This window comes from Mirounga leonina, unplaced genomic scaffold, assembly GCF_011800145.1.
Source record: "Mirounga leonina isolate KUSES-001 unplaced genomic scaffold, KU_Mleo_1.0 Mir_488, whole genome shotgun sequence".
Lineage (NCBI taxonomy): Eukaryota > Metazoa > Chordata > Mammalia > Carnivora > Phocidae > Mirounga > Mirounga leonina.
In genome coordinates this window covers 3063044-3088168 of record NW_023270777.1, presented here as the reverse complement: position 1 = coordinate 3088168, position 25125 = coordinate 3063044, and the positions used below count along the sequence as shown (strand labels likewise).

At 57.2% G+C, this 25125-nt stretch overlaps 1 protein-coding gene across 1 annotated transcript in view; it reads left to right on the top strand.

The window, feature by feature from the left end:
- Positions 1–25125, top strand: part of MYH10 (myosin heavy chain 10) — a 124725-nt gene that overhangs the window by 84435 nt on the left and 15165 nt on the right. Inside the window, exons 17-33 of the mRNA XM_034989584.1 lie at positions 2937–3130; positions 3223–3344; positions 5168–5237; positions 5324–5484; positions 8378–8486; positions 8588–8719; positions 9492–9698; positions 12885–13022; positions 13420–13543; positions 14488–14659; positions 15633–15845; positions 18722–18866; positions 20124–20330; positions 22326–22430; positions 23504–23656; positions 24035–24283; positions 24524–24736. Of these exons, the coding sequence (XP_034845475.1) occupies positions 2937–3130; positions 3223–3344; positions 5168–5237; positions 5324–5484; positions 8378–8486; positions 8588–8719; positions 9492–9698; positions 12885–13022; positions 13420–13543; positions 14488–14659; positions 15633–15845; positions 18722–18866; positions 20124–20330; positions 22326–22430; positions 23504–23656; positions 24035–24283; positions 24524–24736 (2714 nt within the window). The remainder of the gene's footprint in view (positions 1–2936; positions 3131–3222; positions 3345–5167; positions 5238–5323; positions 5485–8377; positions 8487–8587; positions 8720–9491; positions 9699–12884; positions 13023–13419; positions 13544–14487; positions 14660–15632; positions 15846–18721; positions 18867–20123; positions 20331–22325; positions 22431–23503; positions 23657–24034; positions 24284–24523; positions 24737–25125) is intronic.

Below are 25125 nucleotides of genomic sequence, written 5' to 3'. Positions count from 1 at the left end.
TTGCTCAGTTAGGTCTTTTTAGAAAGACCTGTGAATCACGACCCTGGGACCAGAGGCCTCCATGGCAAGACCAGCGTGGTGGCTCGGGGAGAGGAGGAAGGAGCAGGCAGGAGGGTACTGCAGGGAGGAATCCGGGGGAGCAGTGAGAGCCCAAACGAGGGCCGTGGAACGGAGGGACAGATGGAAGACATTTCGAGGTTTGGCTTGGCCAGTTTTGGCGAGTGGCTGGTATAAGGGCAGTCGAGGGGACGCCTGGTCTCTGGCCTCCGTCCCGGGGGTCCCTCTGCGTGGGAGGCCCACGAGGAGGACCAGGGTGGACGGTGCGGCAGAGAACGTGCTCTGTAGGACTTTGACCTGCCCCTCCTGCTTCTGGCTGCTGCTCCCCGCTCCTCCCGTCTGGCTCCTCCTCTCTCCCCAGCTTGGTCCCCCTGAGCTGGCCCATCGGTCGCGTGACTACTCCCCGAGTCGACAGCTCCCACATCTGCCTTCCTAGTGCAGGCCTTTCTTCTTAGCAGCAGGCCGGAATGTTCTGGTGCCTCACGTGCCCCGAACCTGGAGGATTTGGGGGCACAAAGAGCACTTCTCCCCCATGTTGCAGTGACACCCCCAGCCAAAGTCCTAGGACTTACTCTTGACATGTCTGTCGTAGTTTCGACATCAGCTTAATCATCAGAGCAAGTCGTCCTCCCACCAAAAGATGTGTCGTATCCTCCTCCTCTCTCCCTGTCCCCTGCGATCACGGGTTCCACTCCCCTCATCTCTCTCGGAGCCTGGACTGGCCCAGCCGTCCCCTCTCCGGTGACCCCTCCCCAGCCGGTTCTGGGCGCCCCAAATCTCCGTGCGTGTCGTGCGTCCTTGGCATGGGCTACTGTCACTTCTCCTGCCCCTGGTCCTTCCGTGCTGTTCCCGCCGCCTGGAACGGTCTGCTCTCCATGGGCTCGTGCTTACCCATTGGGCAGGAAAGAGAAATTTCTCCAGAGGGACCTCCGACCCCCTGTCTCTTTCGTAGCATCCTTTCTTCCAGTGCTTTTCTCGCTGTCGGTAATTGTAGACGTATTCGACGTTTGCTGTGTTTATTCCCTAACATACGCGTCCAGCCTGTGATGGGCCAGACGCCAGACGTCACGCCGGGCACGTCACAAGAATTTGTGGAAGGCAGAGGCGCCTTTGTGACTCCTGAGCAGGCAGGAGAAACCAGTGTCTGGTGACTGGTGCAGGGTCGTCAGGTGGAGCCAGTTCAAGCCGCAAACGAGAGCCCCCAGGACGAGAATGTGCCTTGAGACAAGCAGGTCAAGTAGCGTGTGCCTCTCCTTGGGTTTCGGGGCTGAGTGGAGTTTGGACCCCCAGCGAGGGCCATGATGCTCAGGAAAAGAAGTCACCAGGGGGACCAGAGTGGCCATAGAGCTGGGTGGGGGTCCAGAGCAGAAGCTGGGGCTGGAGGGAGTTCCTAGAACGCCGTCGGGATGGCCCACAGACGCACCGGGTCAGGTGGACACCGGACGGTGTCCGCTGAGCGACCGACCTGTCCCTGCCGGAGCGGCCGGACTGGAAGCCAGGCAGCTGCCCGGGCAGTGCGAACTCGTGCAAGGCGTGAGCAGTGCCGAGCGTGCGAACGGTTCCCGAAAGAAGCTCGGCGCTGAGGAGACAGAGAAGTGGGTGGACGCAGGGTCAAGGGACGTTCAGGGTCTGGTGGCGCGTGCAGGGGCGCGGCGGGGCGCGGTCTTCTGCCGGAACCCGTGAGGAGGGACAGGTTGGAGGTGCGGGAAAGAATGGCAGAGGGCGGCCTCGGAGGTGGATGGCGGGCCGTCTTGGGGACACAGGCAGGAGGGGCCTTGACCCCGCCCTTTGAGTCTGGGGGCTCTGCCTCGCAGACGTTGTAGGACGGGGTGCGTGCACGGGCCTGGAGAATGAAGCCCATCCCGTCGACCCTTCCCCAACTTCCACTTAAGGCCTGCACGATGGCGACAGCGACCTCACTCCGGGGTCGTGGTTCCCTGCTCCCTAAGAGCCTCGCTGGAAATGGAGACGTGGGCAACGTCTTGCTCATAAAGCGCTTCCCCGCCGGGGCCGGGGCCCCACACGCTGCCCGTCGGGGGGACGAACCACAGACGTGGGGGTGGCTGTCGGGACTGACGGGGGGGCATCAACCGGGAGAGTTCAGCGGATACTTTGGGTGCTTTGCAAATACTTCACGACTGTTCTAAGCGAGGGCACGTTCCGCGCAGGATGCTCCGCTGGGGGCCACGCGCGGTCCCGCTCGGCAGGGCCGGGTCTGTTGCTGCCACCGGAGCGAGGCGTCCGCGCGGTCTCGCCACCGCCGCACGCGGCCAAGACCCGGACTCGGGAGGCCCCTTCCCGCGCTGCGCGCTCATCCCGCAGGGAGCACCGCCCCCGCGTGGAGGACGGACCTGGCGCTTGCCCGCCCCTACTCCCGTCCTCCTGCCTCCGTTCCTGAGACGGGAGTGACCGATGACGAAGAAGAGAGGCCTCTGGTCCCGTCCCCCGCCCCCCAGCATATTCCCTAAGGGGATGTGCTTGGTGCACGCGCGTCTGTTCGTAAGCCGCTTCCTACCCTGAGACTTGTCGCCGTGTCCGGTCGCGCACCGGGCATGCTGGTGGCGATCCCGCATTCTCCACGTGCTGGCACGTGACGCAGGCCAAGTGCTACTAGACGCAGTGTGTCCCCGAGCGTAGGCGAAGGCATCTGCTGGTATGTGTATGGAGCTGTCCGCACCCGGGAGCCTGCCATGGGGGTGTGTGGCTGTTGGTTCCACGGCTTGTGCGGTGTCCAAACACGCTGACTGCCTTACCTCTCTATGGCATCTCCTGTCATCCGTGCCACAAAGCTTGGCCTGCTGCACCATCACTGTGTCTTTCCTGCCCCCGCGGGAGAGCTCGAGGGGGCTGATTTCCCTTTCCTTTTTTATTTCCACCAGTGGACCGTATCGTGGGTCTGGATCAGGTGACGGGCATGACGGAGACCGCCTTTGGCTCTGCGTATAAAACCAAGAAGGGCATGTTCCGGACCGTCGGGCAGCTCTACAAAGAGTCTCTCACCAAGCTGATGGCGACCCTCCGGAACACCAACCCTAACTTCGTTCGCTGCATCATTCCCAATCACGAGAAGCGGGTACGTGTCCCGCACACCGTACGCCGCTGTTCAGAGCGCATCCGGGTCAGGTCGCGAAGACTAAAGTGTCCAACTGTCGTTTGCTTGATTAGGCTGGAAAACTGGACCCGCACCTGGTGCTAGACCAGCTTCGCTGTAACGGCGTCCTGGAAGGAATCCGGATCTGTCGCCAGGGCTTCCCCAACCGGATAGTTTTCCAGGAATTCAGACAGAGGTATTGCCAACTTTGGCTTTTTTCCCATGTGTTTCACAGCTTATGTTGATGTGCATCAAAACAGGGAACTGACGAGGAAACCTTTGTCCTTGCTTTCTGGGTAGGTTCGGTTGCTTTTCCATATAGGAAAGGGATGATTATTATTATTTTTTTTTAAAGATTTTATTTATTTGACGGAGAGAGACACAGCGAGAGAGGGAACACAAGCAGGGGGAGTGGGAGAGGGAGAAGCGGGCTTCCCGTGGAGCAGGGAGCCCGATGTGGGACTCAATCCCAGGACCCCGGGATCACGACCTGAGCCGAAGGCAGACGCCCAGCGACAGAGCCACCCAGGCACCCTGGAAAGGGATTATTATTATTATCATTATTACCTTGTTACTGGCCAAGAATATTGAGTGTCGTCTTTATACAGAGGAAAATTTGTAAAACTCGCGAAGTCAAAAGTAAATAAAAATCACTCAGGAGTGACTCTTGAAGACGTTTGGGGATATTTTTCTCCAACTTCCAGTGAAGACGTATCCGTATAGGTCTGCTTACGTACAAACGTGTACATACGTTTTCCACCGTGTGCGTGCGCACGTGGGTACGCACGGTCCTTTTACTCACGCAGGGGAGGGAATCGGATAGATTAGAAAAGGATGAAGAGGGGCGCCTGGGTGGCTCAGTTGGTTAAGCGACTGCCTTCGGCTCAGGTCATGATCCTGGAGTCCCGGGATCGAGTCCCGCATCGGGCTCCCTGCTCGGCGGGGAGCCTGCTTCTCCCTCTGACCCTGCCCCCTCTCATATGCTCTCTCTCTCTCTCTCTTTCTGTCTCAAATAAATAAATAAAATCTTTAAAAAAAAAAAAAAAGAAAAGAAAAGGATGAAGAAAAAAAAGGCAGAAGATCAACAGAAGTGGATGCAATAGAAATGAACGAAAACACGAGAAATTGATTTTTTTAAACGTATCGTGTAATTTATGTATCATTGGGTATTTGTGCCATTTGCTTTTTTTTTTTCATTTTTCTCTTGGAAATCAGATTTTCAATTATGACAACATTGGCTGTTCAATTATATAAACAAGTCTGCAGGTCAAAGAAGGGTGCTTTCTGCCACCGGTCCAGGTGGAATCCAGCTGAGAAACTATTCCAGAGTTTAGGGGTTTGGGGGAGGCCTTACCAGGGCCCCACTGTCTGATAAACACGGTAGAATTTTGCTTTTTGTTAATAGGAGAAAAGGGACTTTAATTAGCATCCAGAATACAAAGTTGAGTGATGTAGCCAGGATTCATCCTTCAATGTGTTGTAGGATGTATTTTTGCTAAAATGTATTTTTCTTGCAGTACGACCCACCTAAAGTGCCCAGATCTTAAATGTACAGCCCAGCGAGCACAAGCAGACCCAGGCCTGTGCTTTTTTGAACGTCACCCTGGTACCTTCTACTGGTGAAGTGGAGGCCTCCAGGCATTACTCGGTTACATAATAAACGCCTACAAATCACACACACACGGCCAGATTCTCCTTGCATTTTAGGCCTGTGAACGTTTGGGGGGAAATGAAAAACAAAAGATTTTTTTTCAAACACCATGCTTTTACTCTTCACCACCACTTCTTAAACCCAGTGTTTGTCCTTGGAGAACTAAGCTCCTGCTCAGTTTGCCTCCTGTTTTAAGAAAGAGAAACCAGATCCGCAGAAAATCTCAGATCAGGACCCTGTCATGTCTTAACTCTTCCTGTGACATGATGACCTATCCCATTCTTGCCTCTTTGAGAAACAGAACTCAGTTAGTAGGAAGATGTTCCCACAGATTTTTACGGAAGATTTTTGGGCTGGTTTTCTTACAGATACGAGATCCTGACTCCGAATGCTATTCCTAAGGGTTTCATGGACGGCAAGCAGGCTTGTGAACGAATGGTAAGCTTTCCTGGACTCCTCTGCTCTGCGGATTACTGACAGAGTCTGTCCTGTGGCCAAGAGTAAGCGGACTCTTTCTCTTTCAGATCCGGGCTTTAGAATTGGACCCGAACTTGTACAGAATCGGACAGAGCAAGATATTTTTCAGAGCTGGCGTTTTGGCGCACTTAGAGGAAGAAAGGGATCTAAAGATTACCGACATCATTATCTTCTTCCAGGCTGTCTGCAGAGGTTACCTGGCCAGGAAGTAAGTGGGAAATCACAAACGAGATGTTCGCCAAGCACGTGCTCATGCCGAGCTTTGTGTTTTGTGCTGGAGATGCAAGAGCGTGGGGCGCCAGGGCCCCATCCCGGGAGGAAAGAGACAAGGGGCCGAGGCGGAAAATACAGGGCTCGGGGGCTCACTTCGGCGTGGGTTCTCAGCGCAGGTTTCTCTGGGGCTGTGAACCCCGCAGGACGGGAAGGGGCTGGCCCTGGGAAAGGGGGGCGGGGGGCGGAGCAGCTCACCAGTGAGGGTAGCACAGTGCCGTTCTGGAAAGCTTCGGCCACCTCCCAGCAGGTGCAGCAGCCCCGCGGGGCAGGAGCACGGGGAGTGGGAGGACATGGAGGGGTAAGCCGGGATTTCCGGGTCACCCGGCTGGCAGATCGGACGAGAGTGGGGCCAGAGAGGAATCGGGCAGGCCGCGTGGACAGCTCTGCAATGATGCTGGGAGGACGGCCCTCCCTGGCCCGAGGAGGTGATGGGGACCGAGAGTGGTGGCTGGACTCAAGATCCGATCAGGAGGGCTTAGGACTGGTGCAGAACTGGTGGCGGGGATGGGGTTTCTTTCATGTCCCGCCACGGGAGGCCGGGGCCTGGGAAGGAGGGTACGGTCTGCCGTCCAGGGTCCTGTGGCCAGCGGCGTCGGGTTTTCAGCCACATGAGGTGGAGGCAGTGTTTGTGAGTCTTTGCCCACAACGTGGCAGGATCCGAGCTAAGGAGGAGGCACGGAAATTCCCGAGAAGAATATGACTTCGGTGACTCACACCAGGACACGGTGGGCAAGAAGGAGCAAAAGACTTGGGGTTTTATGTGTCATCGTTGCTCACAGCACGTTAACTGTCCCCATAGCCCCCAGCCCACGGGGCCCTGAGGGGACGGGAGTGAGCCCAGCCAGCTGCCTTCCAAGTAACACTTCGACGGCAACCAGAAACAGAACTGTCCTAAGCGCGGGAATGAACTACATACACTGGCGGAAGTGTGTGTGGCCTCCTCACTGGATCTAAACCCTGCAAAGTTCACGTCGAGATCGGTGATCAGAAACAAAGGTCTCTTGAGGACTCAGAACGGGCGCGCCTGCGTGACTGCTGCGGAGGGAGCGGCTCGGTCCCTTGCAGCCCGTCAGTCACGCTAGGTACGCGCCGGGCTGGGCTTAGGATTCGGGCCCGTTGGTGCCCCAGAGTCCGTGAACTTGACGTCGGGGCGCCCAGGATGCACTGGGGAAGCAGCAGGAAGAAACAGGTGGCTTTGACACTTCGGCTGCAGACGCCGGTCACCGAACCCCCCGCGAAGAGAGTGGGACGGTGCCCGCACCCGGCAGCCGTTCGGGTTCCGCTGAGGGTTGCGGGGAAGGAAAACCAGCCACCTCGTTCAGACGAGTGACTGGCATGTTCTTGACCCGTTCTGGCCATCTTCTCCCAGAGGCCCACGGATGCACCGGGGCAACGGTCCTCAGTACAGAGACTGGGGGACTGTGACGGCGTTTCTTGAAGGAAACTGCGAGAATTGGAAGGCAGATGCTATTTTGTAGTCTCAAAAGACATACTGAAAACTGTTGCTCTTGAAGAAACCACTACAATTAAGGCTTGGCCCAGCCTGCGTGGCAGGTAGGCATACGTGAGAAGGAAGAAGGCCTTGTAGGGAGCTGAGCAGCGGGCTGGAGGACATTCTAACCGGCAAGGTGGCCATCTGGAGGTTCTGGGACTCCTGCAGGGAAACGTTAACGTCAGGGCAGTAGAAGGGTGAAAAGTCGCCTCTTGTGCCCTAAATCCAGAACCTTCTGCTCTGAAGACTGTCCTACGTGACTCCAGTACGTACCGGTCGTTGGTGCAGTGGAGAGAGAATTGTAAACTTTTCTTACTGTATTTTCCATCTCCTCCAAGTGCTTCTCTCCCCGGGAAAACCCTATGGCCCGTCTTGCAGAGAGTTCTGGAAGGGTCTCGAGAGGAACAGTCACAGATCTAGAGGTGCTGGATGTTCGTTCATTGACCTGGCAGCCGTACTCTGAGGGGCCTGAGTACGTCGCTCACTGGCTTGGATGCTGGGACCACAGAGTACCTGGGCCGTGCTCTCTGCTCCCGGGGAGCCGCTCCTGGCTGGGAAGATGGCCGCAAGTCGCCCCAGCGCCCCGAAACCCAGTGGATCCGAATGTTTTAAGTAGCGGGGGGGCCCACACGGGCAAAACAGACCCGGCTGAGGGGAAAGCTCAAGTCTAGAAGCCCACCAACAGTGTCGGAAACCCAGGTTCCGGAGGGGATGGGCAGAGCCAGACTGCTGGGCAGGGAGCGAGGGGGGGACCCTCGGAGCCTGTGTCCCCTGGAAGTGCCATCGTGCACAGACAGACTAGTGGCCTCCTCGGAGGAGGGGCAGCACAGCGAACTTGGCCGGGGGCTTGGGGCTTGTTTTGGCAAGAGACGGGAGGTGGGGCTTCAGAAAGGGAGCTCTGTTCTCGAAGGCGAGCGAGAAATTGAAAATACTCGAGCCCGGACAGTTACAAGTGGGTCTCGGCCGTGCGGCCGGAGAAGGCAGCACGGAGAGGTGGGAGAGCCCAGACTTGGTGACGACGAGATTGGGGTTCGAGGCGCATCTGCGTGTCCTGACTTCTTGGGCCCTTGTCTGTAAACGCGAGGCATTAGCCCCACCGCGTGCGGGGCTGCAGAGTGGGGGGAGGAGGAGGGAAGTCACCTGGGGAAGGGGGGCCGATGGAAAGGAAAAGCAGTCGCTGCTGGAGGGTCCGGAGCGCCAGCAAGGGGAGGATGGGGAGGGTCGGTGTCGGCGTCCTCACCGCCGCGGGAGAGCAGGGGTTCCTCGGCGGTTCATGGGCGCGGGGAGCGCACGCGGGCCCGCCCCGCCCCGCCCTGACCTGCTCCGGGTTCCGCAGGGCCTTCGCCAAGAAGCAGCAGCAGCTGAGCGCGCTCAAGGTCCTGCAGCGGAACTGCGCCGCCTACCTGAAGCTCCGGCACTGGCAGTGGTGGCGGGTCTTCACGAAGGTGGGCCCCCCGCGCACGCGCCCCCTCCCCGGGAGGGTGGGGGGGCTGGATCGGCGCGCCCCCTCCCCCTCCGCCGCCCTCACGCCCCGCTTCCGTCGCAGGTGAAGCCGCTCCTGCAGGTGACCCGCCAGGAGGAGGAGCTGCAGGCCAAAGACGAGGAGCTGCTGAAGGTGAAGGAGAGGCAGACGAAGGTGGAGGGCGAGCTGGAGGAGATGGAGAGGAAGCACCAGCAGGTGCGCGTGCGGCCGCGGCGGGGACCCTCACCCCCACCCCCCCACCCGCCCGGGACCCGACCCGCCGCGGCGTCTGGCCCTCCGCCGCGTCCTCACTGCTCCCCAAAGCACAGGCATTTGGGAGGAGAAGTGACAGGCGCCGCCCCGGGCCACGTTTGTAGACGAGGGTCACAGAGTAGTAGCATCAGGGCCAGGAAGGTGAAGGATGAAGGCGGGACTCTCCCTCCAAACCAGCCCGCCTCGGCCGTCACCGTGAACGCATGTGACCCACAGTTTCCCTCTCCCTTTGTCCGTGACCTTCATAGAAGAAAGTAGCATGACTCGAGTAAGTGTTACTCGGGATAGCCTGAGACCCCAGAAGCAACCAAAACCGTTTTCATCTAGCTTGTTGTGCTGTAGCTATGGAATATCCGAAAGTTTTGCCAGCGATGTTACATATTTTTTTTAAAAGATTTTATTTATTTATTTGACAGAGAGAGACACAGCGAGAGGGGGAACACAAGCAGGGGGAGTGGGAGAGGGAGAAGCAGGCTTCCCGCCGAGCAGGGAGCCCGATGCGGGGCTCGATCCCAGGACCCTGGGATCACGACCTGAGCCGAAGGCAGACGCTTAACGGCTGAGCCACCCAGGCGCCCCGATGTTACATATTTTTAACCCTCGGTTTCTTTGCTGTCGAACAGTGGCCACTGAAATCATGGTGACTGTGTCCGGTGTGGGCGCGGGGGTGGGGGCGCAGCAAATGACTGTGCCAGGCACTTCTTTGTGATCACAGCTTCTGGAAGAGAAGAACATCCTCACGGAGCAGCTGCAAGCCGAGACGGAGCTCTTCGCCGAGGCAGAGGAGATGAGGGCCAGGCTTGCCGCCAAGAAGCAAGAACTAGAGGAGATTCTCCATGACTTGGAATCCAGGGTCGAAGAAGAAGAAGAAAGAAACCAAATCCTCCAGAATGAAAAGAAGAAAATGCAAGCGCATATTCAGGTGGGTATGATAGTCTTTATTTCCGGTTATGTTTTGGGCTTCCCAGGTGGTTCTGCTGCATAAGGTGAGTAGAAGCTGTGGCTTTGGATCGTGTCCGGGGACGAGCGACAGGAGTCAAGGTCCCAGGTCCGGCCCTTCACAGAGGACCATCGCTGCAAGTGCACGAGGAATAGATTGTCTTCCAGCACAGATCTGTTATTTTTACGTCCTGAGATAGCGGCACACAGGGATTCAGAATAGGAACACGCTGGGACCTCCTTTGTCCCGTGTTGTCATTAATCATGGCATTGCTCACTCCGTTCCCTAATAGGCCTCTGTCAGGTGGTGTGGTTCGTGAGACGTGCTCGGCCCTGACCCAGGAGGTGGCCAGGAATCAGAATAAAACCCTCAGCCCTTCCTTATCGGGATGCCTTATCAGGATGTAGGCCGTCCTCTCGCTGTACCTGCAGTTGAACGCCCAGACACACGGTGCGGACCGTGCTTCCCCGGCCCGCGCCCCAGGACGCACCCTCATCCTCTCCTGACCTCCCACATCCAACCTCCCGAATACGTTCCTGAGGGTCCGGGCGTCCCAATAGCCACCATCCCTTCATGGGTCCAGCACCGAACTTCCTTCCGGGTCTCTCCTTGAATTTTTTCTCACCCTGTAGCTTGTGTTAGCAAAGCGCAGGGAATTCAGGCATTTCTCAGACCCAGAAAAGATAGCACGTTACTTCCTTGGCAAACACGCCATGCAGTATCTCATCCGGAGACTTGCCGTTGTTCAGCACAGACGCTTTCCAGCACACCTCCTAATAGGTGAGCAGAATATCCCCAAACCTGCAAAAAGTGCACGTTCACCCGGCGATTCTAGTTCTGGGACTTTATTCTAAGCGTAAATCGATGCGAGCCATCTAATTACCTTCACAGTCGGGGATTGTTAAGCCATGGTAGGGTAGGACCATCCGGTTATAAGTAAGAAGAGGTGTATTTTCGTGGCGATCCCTTAATGTGCAACTAAGGATGGTTGCAAAGCAGCGTAGACCGAGTAAGACCCAACAAAAAACACATTTCTATAACATAAATTCACGTGCGTGATTTTATATTGGAGTATACAGAGACCTAGAGTATTCACCGTCCGTCGAGCGCTCTCCTTAGGGGTGTTACCAGCAGTTTCGATTTTCTTTCCTCTTGAAGAGCATGTGCTCGTCTCGGAAATAACATTTGATTCATGTGGGACAAGGACACCCAAAGTCCCCTCCAGTGTCCTCAGCCTTGATTTCAGTACCCTCACGTGAAATGCCTGCATTTCTATTTATTTGCAAAGAGAGAGAGAGAGAGACCACAAGCAGGGGGAGCGGCAGGCAGAGGGAGAAGCAGACTCCCTGCTGAGCAAGGAGCCCGATGCGGGGCTCGATCCCAGGATCCTGGGATCATGACCTGAGCTCAAGGCAGAAGTTTAACCGACTGAGCCCCCCAGGCGTCCTCTTTTTTTTTTTATTTTTTTTAAGATTTATTTAAGAGAGAGAGAACGAGTGGGAGGAGGGTCAGAGGGAGAGAGAAAATCTCCCCCAGAATCCATGCTGAGCGCAGAGCCCAACACAGAACTTGATCTCATGACCCCAAGACCATGACCCGAGCCAAAATCGAGTCGGATGCCACCAAGGTGCCCCAAAATGCCTGCATTTCTTTAGTCTCTCTAGGAAAACCAATATGTCCTCATAGAGCAGCAGACTTCGCATTGTGTTTTCCTTTTCCAGGACATTCTATCTCGTTCTTTACTAGACTCTTTTTTGACTTCTCGTTTTGGCACTTCTATCCGAATTTATCATCTCCTTCTGTGATGTGTAAATTCATTCAGACACATTCCAAAAGTAGGTGATTTTTTTTTTCCCTTTTTCCTCTATCCGAGGAAAGCAGATGTATCAGAAGTCAGGATCTCCCAGGGACGATGGTCCCTGGGATAACTCCACCTCGTTGGTCCCTCTTCTGTCATTTTTCTGACCTGTGAGGCTTTGAGGAGCTTCTGATCTGTACCCTTTGCAACAAAACTACTGGAGCTGGTTTTGGTGTGATTTTGTTTTTAACATGAATTTCCTGATGACATCATCGATAAATGATTATTGTGGAAAACCTAGTGACTCCCTCTCATCCACCCCCGTTACTGCTGTTATGTTGCTTGCGTAGATTTCTAAGCAGATTATATGGATTCGCTTATTAATTGAAATTATAGGGGCACCTGGGTGGCTCAGTCAGTTAAGCATCCAACTCTTGATTTCGGCTCAGGTCATGATCTCAGGGTCGTGAGATTGAGCCCCCCCATCCAGCTCTGTGCTCAGCGGGAGTCTGCTTGGGATGCTCTCTCCCCCCTGACCCTCCCCCTGCTCATTGTCGCTCTCAGATAAATCTTTAAAAAGAAAAGACCTTACACTGAACACACCGTTATATTCACTGCTTTTGTGAAGCTAGGAGTGTGCGGTGCAGGGGGGCACCTGACAGAAAGCAGAGTGTGGGAAACTGTAGGACAAAGGACCTGTTCCGTTTTGTTTCAAAAACAAACAGCGAGGGAGGGAGGGACGGACACACGCAGGCATCTCTAGAGGATTTTTAGTCATGGTGTGTGAACCTTACTTGGGTTCTAGTGCAAACGAACAAATGCATTTTTAAGAGGTCTTTATGTTTTAGAGAGACAGCTGGAAGGTTTTACAGAGAAAATCCGAGGTTTGGGATTTGCTTCAAGATGACCCGGAGTTGGGGGTTGGGGGGAGCTGGGGGCACATGGGGGCGGGGGGAGAGCCCATGGGCCGCGTCTGTGCCGGGTTCCGCATGCTGCCATGCGCTCCGGCGTGTCTTGGAGGCTTTTCGTAGTAACATGTTCATCATTTTTACACGGGTCTCGTTCCAGAATCAACCAGGGTAAATTTCTGGAACTGGCCATTCGTTGATTTGTATAGAACCCTGTTCGGTTGCGTCTGTTTACTACAGACAGCGAGGCAGGGTGGGAAATCGAAGTGTGTTACCGTATCGGCTGTAAACCCTGGGATCCCACCCGCGTGGAGGTGGGCTCACGCCGTGACGCCTCAGGATGTCCTTGCCCTTCTGAAAACCAAAAATCGGTGTTTGACATTAGCGTGCGCACCTCTGGGGGTTAGCGCGGCAGGACGTTGTGGGGCAGGTGGGCGCTGACTGTGTTTTCTGCTTCCCAAGGACTTGGAAGAGCAACTGGACGAGGAGGAAGGCGCTCGCCAAAAACTCCAGCTGGAAAAGGTGACGGCAGAGGCTAAAATCAAGAAGATGGAAGAGGAGATCCTGCTTCTCGAGGACCAGAACTCCAAATTTATCAAAGTAAGAGAGTATTTCCGTTACAAAGTGGATGCACTCACTGGAAGGGGCATCCGGCGGGAAATTCTCAAGAATTCGGGTTCATTTACATACTTTTCTCTTCTAAGGCTCTACGTGTATAGATTTCTAAAGACAAGAACTGTTTAATTATTTAAATCCACCTCCAGACGTTTGATGTGTGCGTCTCGCACGCGCTGATCCCTGCTCGGTGACCAGGCCCCGTCCACACAGGCCCCATCATCCCCTGCACCAGCCGCAGGGCTCCCCCTCTGCAGAGTGGTGGGACCTGCTGGGGGGTGTGGGGGGGGGGGGGCACGAGCACCCATTTTCTGAGCAAGACCAGGCCCCCGAGGGGGGATTTGGAAGGCCTTCTCCGAAGCAGTCGGTTCTTTGTCCTCAGGAAAAGAAGCTCATGGAAGACCGCATCGCGGAGTGCTCCTCTCAGCTGGCTGAGGAGGAAGAAAAGGCCAAAAACTTGGCCAAAATCAGGAATAAGCAGGAAGTGATGATCTCGGATCTAGAAGGTCAGTGTTTGGGGTCGGAGAAACGGAGGCCGGGCCCCTGCGGGTTTTTCCGTACCCCCGACAGAGCAGTAACTGACGGAAGACGCGCACGCCGGTTGATCCGTTTGGATCCAGTTCTGACTGTTTGCAGTTACCGTGTCCTGCCTAGCCTGTCGCCTGCAAGCGTTCACGACGGGCTTTCGCTCCTTTGTAGTTAAGGTCGCTCCCCGGGCCAGACTCTGGCGTCTACACTGCAGGAGGAGGGCCCCGGGCCCCGACTGCACCTTCTCAACACTCTGCTTTCTTAGTGGCCGGAAAGCGAGCGGTCGTTTAAACCCCTGCCCAGGGTTTTGTTGTCTTGTCGTTGAGTATAGACGAGGGAGGATGCCGGGGTGAGGGGTCGTCATAAGCCGATCTTGCCGGAGCGGGGTTCTTCTGCTAGGGGAGGACCCAGGGTGCACGCACCTGCTCTTCGCACCCGTGTGATCAGCCTGTGCCGGCCGGAGGACCACCGTGGGGCGGGAGGGATCCCCGGCGTGGTTGAGGAGTCCCTGGGGAGCGGTGGCAGGGAGGGCCGCAATCACAGGACCCTCTGCCTGCACTCCGTCCCCTCCCCCTACTGCCTGGGAGCTGCGGTCCTGCTTGCAGCCGGGGATGCCCGGGGAGGGGGCATGGGGTGACGGGCAGTCCGCAAACGTGGGCCCGGCGATGGATGCAGCGTGAGAGGGTCTGGGTCACTTCCCACAAAGGGACATCCTTAAGAACCCCCCCCCCCAGTATCTTCCCCGAAATTCCATCCTCCCACTGACTTCTCTCGCCTTCGATTTGATGCTAACGGCTGTGCGATGACCTGCTTTTGAGTCAAACGGCTGGTTTTCGACTTCAGTCGGTCTGTAGTTTGAATTTGTTCGTCCGGCGCACCGTTCGTGGGCATTGAAGAGCTTCTCTCGGCTCTGGCCTTACAGAACGCCTAAAGAAGGAAGAGAAGACGCGTCAGGAGCTGGAAAAGGCCAAGAGAAAACTGGACGGGGAGACCACCGACCTGCAGGACCAGATCGCTGAGCTCCAGGCGCAGATCGACGAGCTCAAGGTCCAGCTGGTCAAGAAGGAGGAGGAGCTACAGGGCGCGCTGGCCAGGTCTGCGTCCGGCCCCGCGCTGTCCCCTGAGCCGCCCCCGCCATAGGCGGCGCCCCCCACCAAGCCCCTCGCGTCTGGGCTGGGCAGAGACCCGGGGCCGGGGGCACGTAGCCTCCTTGTCGTGGGTATGACGGAGGCGCCTGGGGACCCGGGAGTCCCTGACTTGCGTCAGGTTAGCAGGAAGCTCACATAAACCAGCCGGGGGCTTCACACGTCAGACGCCTGAGTCGTGTCACGAGGTCCCCAGAAATCCACCCCAGAAGACATTATTTTACCATAGCAAATGTTTTGGTTTCTGTATAGTAGAAATGAATTTCACGGTGCGTTTTAGAAGTCGAGAGGAAATCCCTTTTCAGAGATGACCCCCCACACTTAGAGTGTGATTTGTTGTTCAGTTCTAAAGCATTCCCTTTTAGAATGGAAATTACGGATACTAAGTATATGTATAACCACTTGGCTACGTGGTCATAATTTATTACAACCGAGTACATCTCGTAACAGAATTTTCTTTCCAGTCGTCCCTCACAGTCGGTCTTAGTTTGGCCAGACTCTGCTTTTCCTCTTAGAGGTGAGAGCTAGAATCCAGGAACACAGCTGTCCACACGGGCTATCCCGTCCCCCAGCGCCCCTTCCCTCGACTCCAGGCAGAGGGTCTGCCGGCACTGAGCCGAGGGGGGACGGCGGGGGTGAGGGTGGCATGTCGCGCCTCCCCCTGCGTCCCAGGAGCATGTCTGGATTCACTGTAGGCCGGACACTTTGGCCTGGTGCCACCCTGAGCGGTGTTCTCGTTCTGACACTTTGCTCGAGAGGGAACTTTTTTCTATTCTGATCGTGAAAATGAGCCTGTCCTTCCTTTTAACGGAGAATTGTCGCCCTTTGGAGAGGGGCTGGGCTCGAGTCCGCTGCGGGGTCTGCTGCTCCTGGCTCTCGGGGGGGCGTCGCCCGGACACGGTCCCTCTGGATGTCTTCACAGGGGGGACGACGAGACGCTCCACAAGAACAACGCTCTCAAGGTGGTGCGGGAGCTGCAGGCCCAAATCGCCGAGCTCCAGGAAGACTTCGAATCTGAGAAGGCTTCGCGGAACAAGGCAGAAAAGCAGAAGAGGGACCTGAGTGAGGAGCTGGAGGCTCTGAAGACAGAACTGGAGGACACTCTGGACACCACCGCGGCCCAGCAGGAACTCCGGTGAGTGGCGTCGGGCGGAAAGGCTCCGGACGTGCTGGCCGTCCTTGGGAGGTGCAGGATTTCCCTTCTGTTGTTAGTTTGGCTGTTTCTCTCCCTACGGCAGGTGGAACGGGAACAGAATAGCCGGGGTCAGAAACCATCCCGCATGGGGGCGAGTGAACCAGCAGACGGACGTGTGCAGGGCGGGGTGGGATCCCGCGGGGCAGGCGCGCAGCCCGGGTGAGAGGCCTAGAGAGAGGGTCACGGGACGGGAGGGCCAGACGCAGAATGGGGGGAGATCAGGGGCGCTCAGGCTGCGGGCGGGCAGATGAGAAGGGAGGTACGCGCTCACGCTCGCAGAGAGAGAAGGGCGAGGGCAGGTCCCCGGACAGGAGTGCGCGTTGGGCAGAGGCGTGTGCTGTGTGACTGGTGAGCCGATGGCCCCAGGCACGGGTGCGCACGGCCGGAGAAGGTGCACGTGCCGAAGCCCCAGTTCACCAGCCCCCCCAGAGGCCACAGGAGAGCGAGAGCGGCAGGCCGGGGAGCAGGCGGGGCAGAGGGGCTCCCACGAGCCACTGACGGGACCTCCCACGTGGCTGCCTGGGCCTCTTCTCGACCGTCCGCTCCCTGAAGGCTCGAGCTGCCAGGGGCATGAGGCCCCCCCGGATGCCTTGGCCACTAGACGTGGCTGGCTGCGTGCACAGGCGTGCGTTCGTGCACGCACACGCACACCGGCCGGGGCTGCTCCAGGCTGTCCTCCCGGAAGGCCTGGAATAAAGCAGGAGGCGCAGAAGACAGGTGTGGGCAGAGAGGGAGGAGACGACCTGGAGCCCCCAGGAGGGAAACCTGGGGGTGCCCTTCCCTGGAGGACAAGGGTGGGCTCACCAGGGGGCGTGGCCGGAGACTGACGTCACGGGTGTGCCCGGGAGGCGGAGGTCAGGTTGTGGGTGTCGGGGGTGAAGAAGCAGAGGCGGGGAGCCCAACGATGTGCCAGGGACTTTGTCCGTGAATGCACGCGGAGCTTGCGTCCCCCGAGACAGCTGGGGGGAGCTCTGCTGGAGCCCGTCTGAGCCAGGCAGGCCTCCCCGCCCCGAGTCCCACCCCAACCCCCCCGCAGAACAGCTCTGCTGCCGGCAACGTTAAGTTCTGGTCTTCTCTGTAAAACGTCTGCTTTCAAAACCTGGAAACCGCTGAACTGGACTTTGTTGAAATACCCGTTCTCAGCCAGACTTTTGGCCACAATAGAAAAAAGGCTCTGATCATTTCTTCCGTTCACTCTTGCCAAAAAATGAAAAAGACAAGCACACGTGCATATTTATTAAAACCACGGCCGTGCGCACCTCTCGCTGAGGAACCCCTGCCCCCCAGCCGGTTCGTCCCTGGGCATTCTGAATCCCGGGGGTCGCGGACGGTCACCGTCCTCAGCACACCCAGCGCCTGCAGCGGACTCGGCGCGTCGCTCTCGGGGGACTTGCCCGGAGAGCCGGGGGGCTGCTGGCTTGATCCGCCTGGAGGGGGAGGAGGGCTAGTGGGAGTTGGGCGGGACTCTTCCCCGGAGGGACGGCGCTCGGACGGCAGGAGGGCTGCGGCTTCCACGGAAGTGCTGGTCACGCGCTGGGGTGAGCTGAGGTCACCAGACGGAGTGTGTGCGCCTGTCGGGGCGTCTGTCGGGCCCGGCGCTCGCTCCGGCGTCCGTCCCCCTCGGCCGGTCCCTTCGTCTCGAGGAGCCCGCGGGGACGGGGCCCGACCAGCAAGCTTGCGGCTGAGCCCGGCTAGACCAGAGAACCTTCGCTGATCCCTTCCGTCCGGCTGCCCTGTGACCCCAGAGCCAGCAGCCCCCGGGCCCCCCAATCCACTGGGAGAGGGAGGAGAATGTGCCCACGGGGTCCACCCCCAAGTCACTGTCCCGCTCACGTGTTTGGAACCATAGACTTATTCTTCAGGAGGGTTGGCAGGTCACAGCTCCTCCGTGTCCCGATGTCCTGCAGCCTTGAGCAGCTTCGGTCTTTACCAAGCCATGTGCTCAGATGGACGGATTTGTGAAGTCTCTTCTTAGTTAGCGAAACCACCTCGGTCTTTCAGCCTACCCACCGTGTGTTAGAGCAAATCATAAAAGTACTGGAAAGCCACATAAAGACACTTAACGCTCCCGCGATCTTTAGTCCCCAAGTTTAGGTTAGAGGAGACCTCCGTTCATCTCAGGACATTCAGAGCCCAGGCTCTGGCCCCTCCAAACTCCGGAGACCTTGTACGTCCAGAGTGGGGCCCCTGCGCCTGCCTCTAGTTTCCTGTCCCTCCTCCCAGCCTCAGCCACCTCCTGATGGAGTCTCGGGAGGGGGTCCACCTCCCAGGATGGTTAGAGTCCCGCCTTTGTCGGGACGCAGTGTCCCTTAGCTTTTGGCTGCCCCTTAGCTTTTGAAACCTCTTCAGATTCACCCTTTCCAGTTTCGCTGAGAGGTCAGCTAGCGCTGTGGCATCTCGCGTCTGCCAGGCAACCGGGCTGCCCAGAGCAGTCCGAGGCCCGCGTCTGATTGTCGTCACAGGCCCAATAATTCTTTCAAAGGAATTAACGTGATATATTTTCCGTGACCATAACAACATCCCGAATGTACTGAGCGCTGTTAGAGGCCAGGCCCTGTGCCGGGCGCTTCCCACATGCGAGTCTCACAGCGGCCTCCCGAGACCCTAGGGTGCAGATGGAGAAACCGAGGTCCAGAGTTCGAGCTGTGCGAGGTCCCGGACTTGGCAAACGTGAGAGCCATAACTGAGCCCACGTCTGTCACCTCTGGGGAAAGCCGAGCATACTTAAAACCAAAACAGCACCCTAGAAATGTCCTTTTAATTCCGTCTCGGTCCCCTGATTCTGAGCTGCTTTCTCTAAAAATACGTTTGTCTAGCACCAAGCGCGAACAGGAGGTGGCTGAGCTGAAGAAGGCTCTGGAAGAAGAGACGAGGAGCCACGAAGCTCAGATCCAGGACGTGCGGCAGAGGCATGCCACGGCCCTGGAGGAGCTGTTGGAGCAGCTCGAGCAGGCCAAGCGGGTGAGAGAGGCGGGGGCCGCCCGTGTCCGCGTCTGTGGGAAACCGCCCCCAGAACCCCCCCCGGCCCGTCCACTCAGTACGGAGTCGCTCGGACGCTCCCGGTGGCTGCCGACCTCCAAGAGCCACGTGCCTGTGGTTGTGTGTGTGTGTTAATGAGTGGGTGGGTCCGGCTGCCATTGCAAATCCCACACTCCTCCCAGGGTGTCCCCCCACCAGTGTCCCCTCCTGACGATGAGCTCAGGAACCTCGAACGGTCTGATGTCTCTCTCGTGCTGCCAGCCAGTCCCCGAGTCCTGTTGGTTTTTCCCGTGCCCCCTAGCCTCCCCTCCCCGTCCCTCCTCGCCCATCCTTGCCCTTGGTCTGTCTCAGGCCACTGTGCCTGTCGCCGCCCCTGTCTCACGTCGGCTTCCCGTCCTCCCCCCGGCTCCACGCTTCATCTCGTGCAGCTCTGACCCCTGGGCAGATGAGCCTTCTTCCTCGTTATTCCCCATACTCCTCCCCTGCCCGTCCACATGCCACCTTCTGATTTGCGCGCTCACAATAGCAACACCAACGGACGTCGGCATCCGTATGCGTCCGTCGCCACGCTGAGTACTCGACGCGCGCTGCCTTTGACTTTTACTACAACCTTGTGGGGTAGACTCTGCTGACGGGGTTCGGAGATTACCCAAGGGTCGCACAGCCAGTAAGCGGCCAGGGAGAGGGAAGCCGGGGAGTGTGGCCCTGGAGCCCCCACGGAACCCCCCCTCCCCCGCCGCACGGCCTCGAGGGCCCGTCCCCAGTCCCGAGTCCTCCCGGGGCGGCCCCTGCAGGGAGCCAGCCTGTTGTGAGCCGCCTTGCACCAACATGTGTGCACTCGTCTGACACACCGCATTAGTCTCAGCCCGGCAACAAGACTCGCAGCTCCTTGTTAAAAATACTTCTCTGAACTAACAGAACGTGTCTTACACCAAGGGTAACGTGAATGAACGGTGGCACTTTGGACAGATGCGCCCTGTCTGTCGCCCCCACGCTGGGCTGACAAGGATAAAGGCCATGGTGCAGTGAGCCCCTAAATATCCGGGTCTCCCCGCGCCCCCCAGGCAGCGTGCGCCAGGGCGTCCCTGCTGTAGAAACTTCACCCTCCGAGAAGAACGGAGGTTTTCATTCAGATGCTGATGGCAGACCACGGAGCGGGCGCGATCCCACCAGTGGAAAAAGCAGCGCCTTGTATGGAATGTTCTAAAAATAGCACATTTCTCTTCCTTCGCCTCCTAGTTCAAAGCGAATCTTGAGAAGAACAAGCAGGGCCTGGAGACCGACAACAAGGAACTGGCGTGCGAGGTGAAGGTGCTGCAGCAGGTCAAGGCCGAGTCCGAGCACAAGAGGAAGAAACTCGACGCGCAGGTGCAGGAACTCCACGCCAAGGTGTCGGAAGGGGACAGACTCCGCGTGGAGCTGGCCGAGAAAGCAAACAAGCTCCAGGTAAGCCGGGGGCAGCCTGGCGCTGGGCTCTGCACGGGCCCCCCCATGGCAGGCGCGCCCCTCCGCAGGCCCTGGCCAGTGTGAGCCGCTCCAGGTTCACTAATACTTGAAGAATGGACGGCGTGAGGGCGCCCGGCCGGCTCAGCCAGAGGAGCGCGTGACTCCTGATCCTCGGGGTCGTGAGGTCAAGCCCCACGCCGGCTGCAGAGATGGCTTAAAATCAATAAGTACCATTTTTAAAAACTAGAGAAATCAAAATCAGGGGCGCCTGGGTGGCTCAGTGGGATAAGCGTCCAACCCTTGATCTCGGCTCAGGGCAGGATGGACTTGCATGCAGCTAGGAAAACCGATGCAGCAGATGAATATCCGTTAGGAGAGATGTACGTTCTGTGCTGCTGAGCTAAAAACCAATCACAGGACCGCGACTGTCGGGCACCCAGGACCCAGGACAGCCCGCGGGTCAGCGACTCGCTGGGCCGACTCCGGGACACGGCGCGTGGTCCTGCTCGTGGCCCTAGTTCGTACAGTGGAAGGATTAACAAAGCAAGTGAATAAAGGGGAAAGGTGGGGGGCCCCGAGGACACCGCGTGCGAGCTCCCGGCAGTCCTTTGGGGGGCAGGCCCACCCAGCGCCCCGTTCCTCCCGCAGCGAGCTGGAACGTGCGTGGGGAAGCTCGCCGTGTGGTGGGGGGCTGGCCCCATGGGCCCCTCTGCCTGACACACGCCAGTGTCTCAGATCCCAGAGGGGAAGCAGGTGCTCAGCGTAACGCACGGTGTTTACACCAGCCACCTCGGCACAGTGAGCCTTTCTATTTTAGGGAATGGTAGGCGCTTTCTGGAAGTCTAGGTTCCCACACGCCAGCCACGGGCCCTTCTAAGGAGAGCAGTCCCAGCCTCCTCTGTTAACTCTTTCCTGTGTTCTCAAAAGAGAAGATGTTAAACGGCGTTAGTGCTCCCCTGTGTTACCATCTGTGTGGCGGGGAGGCGAGCTGAGCCTACATCCGGCTCCTGGGGGTGGTCTCCCCTTCGATCCGCACACCGCGCCCCCTGGGTGAGTCTGGGCGCCTCAAAGAAGCGGAGGAGGGCGCTGCCCTCTGGCGACTCCCCTGGCAGCTCCCGGAGCCAGAGCTGAAGGCGAGGTCTCTGTCGAGTCCAGAGCTCTTCACCACCACGCTGTTGCCAGGGCCGCGGACGCGTGGGCTCTCCAGAGGCTGTTGCTAAAATGAGTACAAACAGAAATGTCCTTGGCTTGGGTCACATGTATACTGTGTGCGCCTCCCCTTTGCTAATATGACCGGGGGACAAACCAGAGTGGGGGGGGGTGTCCCGCTGTCCCTGAGAAAAGATTACAAAAGGTCTTATACCATGGGGATTGGGGGGGGTGGTTACCACATTATTCATGAAATCTGACCATAAGAGATAGCTGAATATTCATGATAAATCTGTGCCAACAGATCTTTAAGCCTCAAAAGTACTTTGGACTGAAGACTAAGGAGTTAAACTTCTTTGACTCTCCATTATAATAAAGTTTTCAAGTTCTATAAAGATATGAATGTACTGCCCCACCCCCCAACCCCGCCCAACACAGGATTAATGCATCTTAGTGTGAAAAAGGACCAAGATCCAACACCTGCTGATCTCAGAGCCTCTTCACGCAGCAAAGCAATCCCTGGGAGGATTTAGTGTTCTTTCTGTCCCTTCGGGATAGAACAACAAGATGGTAAAGCAGAGTTAGGAGAACCCCACTCCGTGTGTGGGCTCCGCCGTTCTAATCCTCCCTGTCTGTAGTCCCGCAGCGGCTGGCGCCGTGCCTGCCTCTTGGGTCACTGGCAGCAGGTAGCAGGCCCTCCGTGATGGAAGTCTTCCTTAATTGGGTTTGGCAGTTTGCAGGATCACCCCCTTCCCCCGAATATTGCTGTTTGTGTGCATTTAAGAGTGGTGAATGTGGACCCTTCCTATTTGCTTACTGATGAACTGAATCTTGTACTCCTTGCAGAATGAACTGGACAATGTTTCAAGTCTTCTGGAAGAAGCAGAGAAGAAGGGTATTAAATTTGCTAAGGATGCAGCTGGTCTTGAGTCTCAACTGCAGGACACACAGGTAATCTGGGGGGTGAGGGCCCCTGATGGTAGCCCTGCTGTGTCTCGCGTCTACAAGCTGGTCCCAGAATGGCTTTCTGATCATCTCTGGTTTTATGCTCAACTTTTATTTGGAACCGTCTTGCTACTAAGGAAATCTCCGAAGCTCGTAACTCGACGCGGAGCCCCTGGTCCCTGCTTCGCACCATCAGGCACCGCCTGGGATGCGGTCCAAGCAGCCATCCTCCTGCGCGCACAAGCGTCGCTGGCCATTTGCACTAAGACTGTTTTCTTATGGCTGAAATTCCATGACCCTGACCTCACAGAGAGTCCCTACCGTAAAAGGACAGGTTGAAGCTCGCTAAATCCTATGGTTAAATCCCGTATCAAAACGTGCCTTGGGAGTGTCTTCCAGTCTGAGAGAAATCAGGATATTGACTTTGATATAAAAATAACGTAGCATTTTTTTCTTGGAGTTTGACATCTTCTTTGTATTAAATTTTCTAACTTTATAGGAACGGGGGTTTGCTAGATGCTGGGGATACAGGGGTAAAAATCTCAGACAAAGAAGGGGGCTTACGTGGTGACGAGGCGTATCCTGGTCAGCACAGAAAGCCCTCTGCGTGCCTTTGAAAACTTTCAAGTCTGAAAGTAAATGGGAAAGACACGTTTGCATTGACATTTTAGAAAAATGAGTCTGGCAGAAAGTATTAAAGGACAGACGCTGGAGGGGCGGCCCGATCCTAGAGGGGGTGGTAGTGAGAAGTGCCAAGTTGCCTGAACTAAGGGACAGGGGAGCGGAGGGAGGATTTGCCAAAGCGCAAAGATGCAGGAGGAGCAGGGAAGGCGGCCCGGGCGCCAGGTGGACAGGGCTGCCGTTCCTCAACGACCAGCATGACGCAGTATTTCCGGTAGGAGCGTTTATAAAATTATCACATGTGTCTCTGAATCCTTTCCGTCTCTTACTGTCACTGGGTATTGCGCACGCACCGAGGCGCTCTGGTGTTCGTGACGTGAAGTTGTTTTTTTATAAGAGGTGTTTTTCTTTTGGTGCCTGATGTGACTTCAGTCTTGATCTCTCACGAAAACAAACAGGAGCTTCTCCAGGAGGAGACGCGCCAGAAACTGAACCTGAGCAGCCGCATCCGGCAGCTGGAGGAGGAGAAGAACAGTCTCCAGGAGCAGCAGGAGGAGGAGGAGGAGGCCAGGAAGAATCTGGAGAAACAAGTGTTGGCCCTGCAGTCCCAGGTGCACGCGCGCCCCGCCCAGAAGCCGCGCTGGCCTACCTGTCCCTGCCGCGCTGCGTCGTCCCATCTGCATTTGGGACAGTTAATTAGGCTGCACTAAATTAAGCCCAAGAAGGGTTTTTCCCTTGACCCAGCCACATGCCGATACCACGCTGGTGGTTATGGTGCCGGAAGCATTTAAAATAAAGCCCTAGGACCGTGTCCGCCATTCAAACCAGTCATCCCTTTGTGGATTATTAGCTAAGAAATTCAGTTACACTCGAAGGTTCCTTTGCTCAAAGTCACACGGTGTTGATTTCGAACTCACCTTCTCTCTATTCCTCACCTGTAAGCATCAACGGGGTTGTTTGACGCGCATCTCTCTTCCCGTAAAACCTAGCTCACGGACACCAAGAAGAAAGTAGATGACGACTTAGGAACAATCGAGAGTTTGGAAGAAGCCAGAAAGAAGCTTCTGAAAGATGCGGAGGCGTTGGGCCAGCGCCTGGAGGAGAAGGCCCTGGCCTACGACAAGCTGGAGAAGACCAAGAACCGCCTGCAGCAGGAGCTCGACGACCTGACGGTGGACCTGGACCACCAGCGCCAGATCGCCTCCAACCTGGAGAAGAAGCAGAAGAAGTTTGACCAGGTGGGTCCCCGGCGCCGCATGCGGTCTCCTCCTGGCAGCGCCCTCCCTTGGGTGGCTTATGGTTTAAAATCATCTGTAGAAAGTTGGAAAAGGAGAGAAGCAAAAAGAGATAGGAGAACAGCCCTAATCTGGTGCTGTGCTTCACTGTAAGTCGGACACGCAGAGAAGGCAAAGTGGTTCTGTCGCTCTTGAAGCCGCTGTCCGCATTAACCCGCCGCCGCCCCCCCCGCCCCCCAACAGCTGTTAGCGGAAGAGAAGAACATCTCCGCTCGCTATGCCGAAGAGCGAGACCGCGCGGAGGCGGAGGCCAGAGAGAAGGAGACCAAAGCCCTGTCCCTGGCCCGGGCCCTCGAGGAAGCTCTGGAGGCCAAGGAGGAGTTTGAGAGACAGAACAAGCAGCTTCGGACAGACATGGAAGACCTCATGAGCTCCAAGGATGACGTGGGGAAGAACGTGAGTAGCCCTGGGGACCAGTCCTCGGAGGGGGGCAGGTGACTCCCCACAAGCGCCTGATGGGTCCGGGGGCGTCCAGGCCGGCGCGTAAGGAAGGGGGCTGACGTCTTTGGGGAGCACCTGTCAGATTCTGTGTGGTCTGTTCTCGCAGCAGCGCTGACAGATGGGGAGGCCTTGTTTACTGATGGCACTTTCATGGGTGCTCCCCGCCCTCCCCTGCGTCCTGGCGGGGGACGCTGAAGAAGGCATGTCCTCGGCCCCGAGTCCCAGGGAGTCACCAAACACGAGTACCTCGAGGGCCCCTCAGACCAAGGGCAGCGGGAACCCAGAAGGGGGGCCGGAGGCACCTACAGCTCTCCCTGACCCCGGCCTTCCCGGTCGAACGCCCT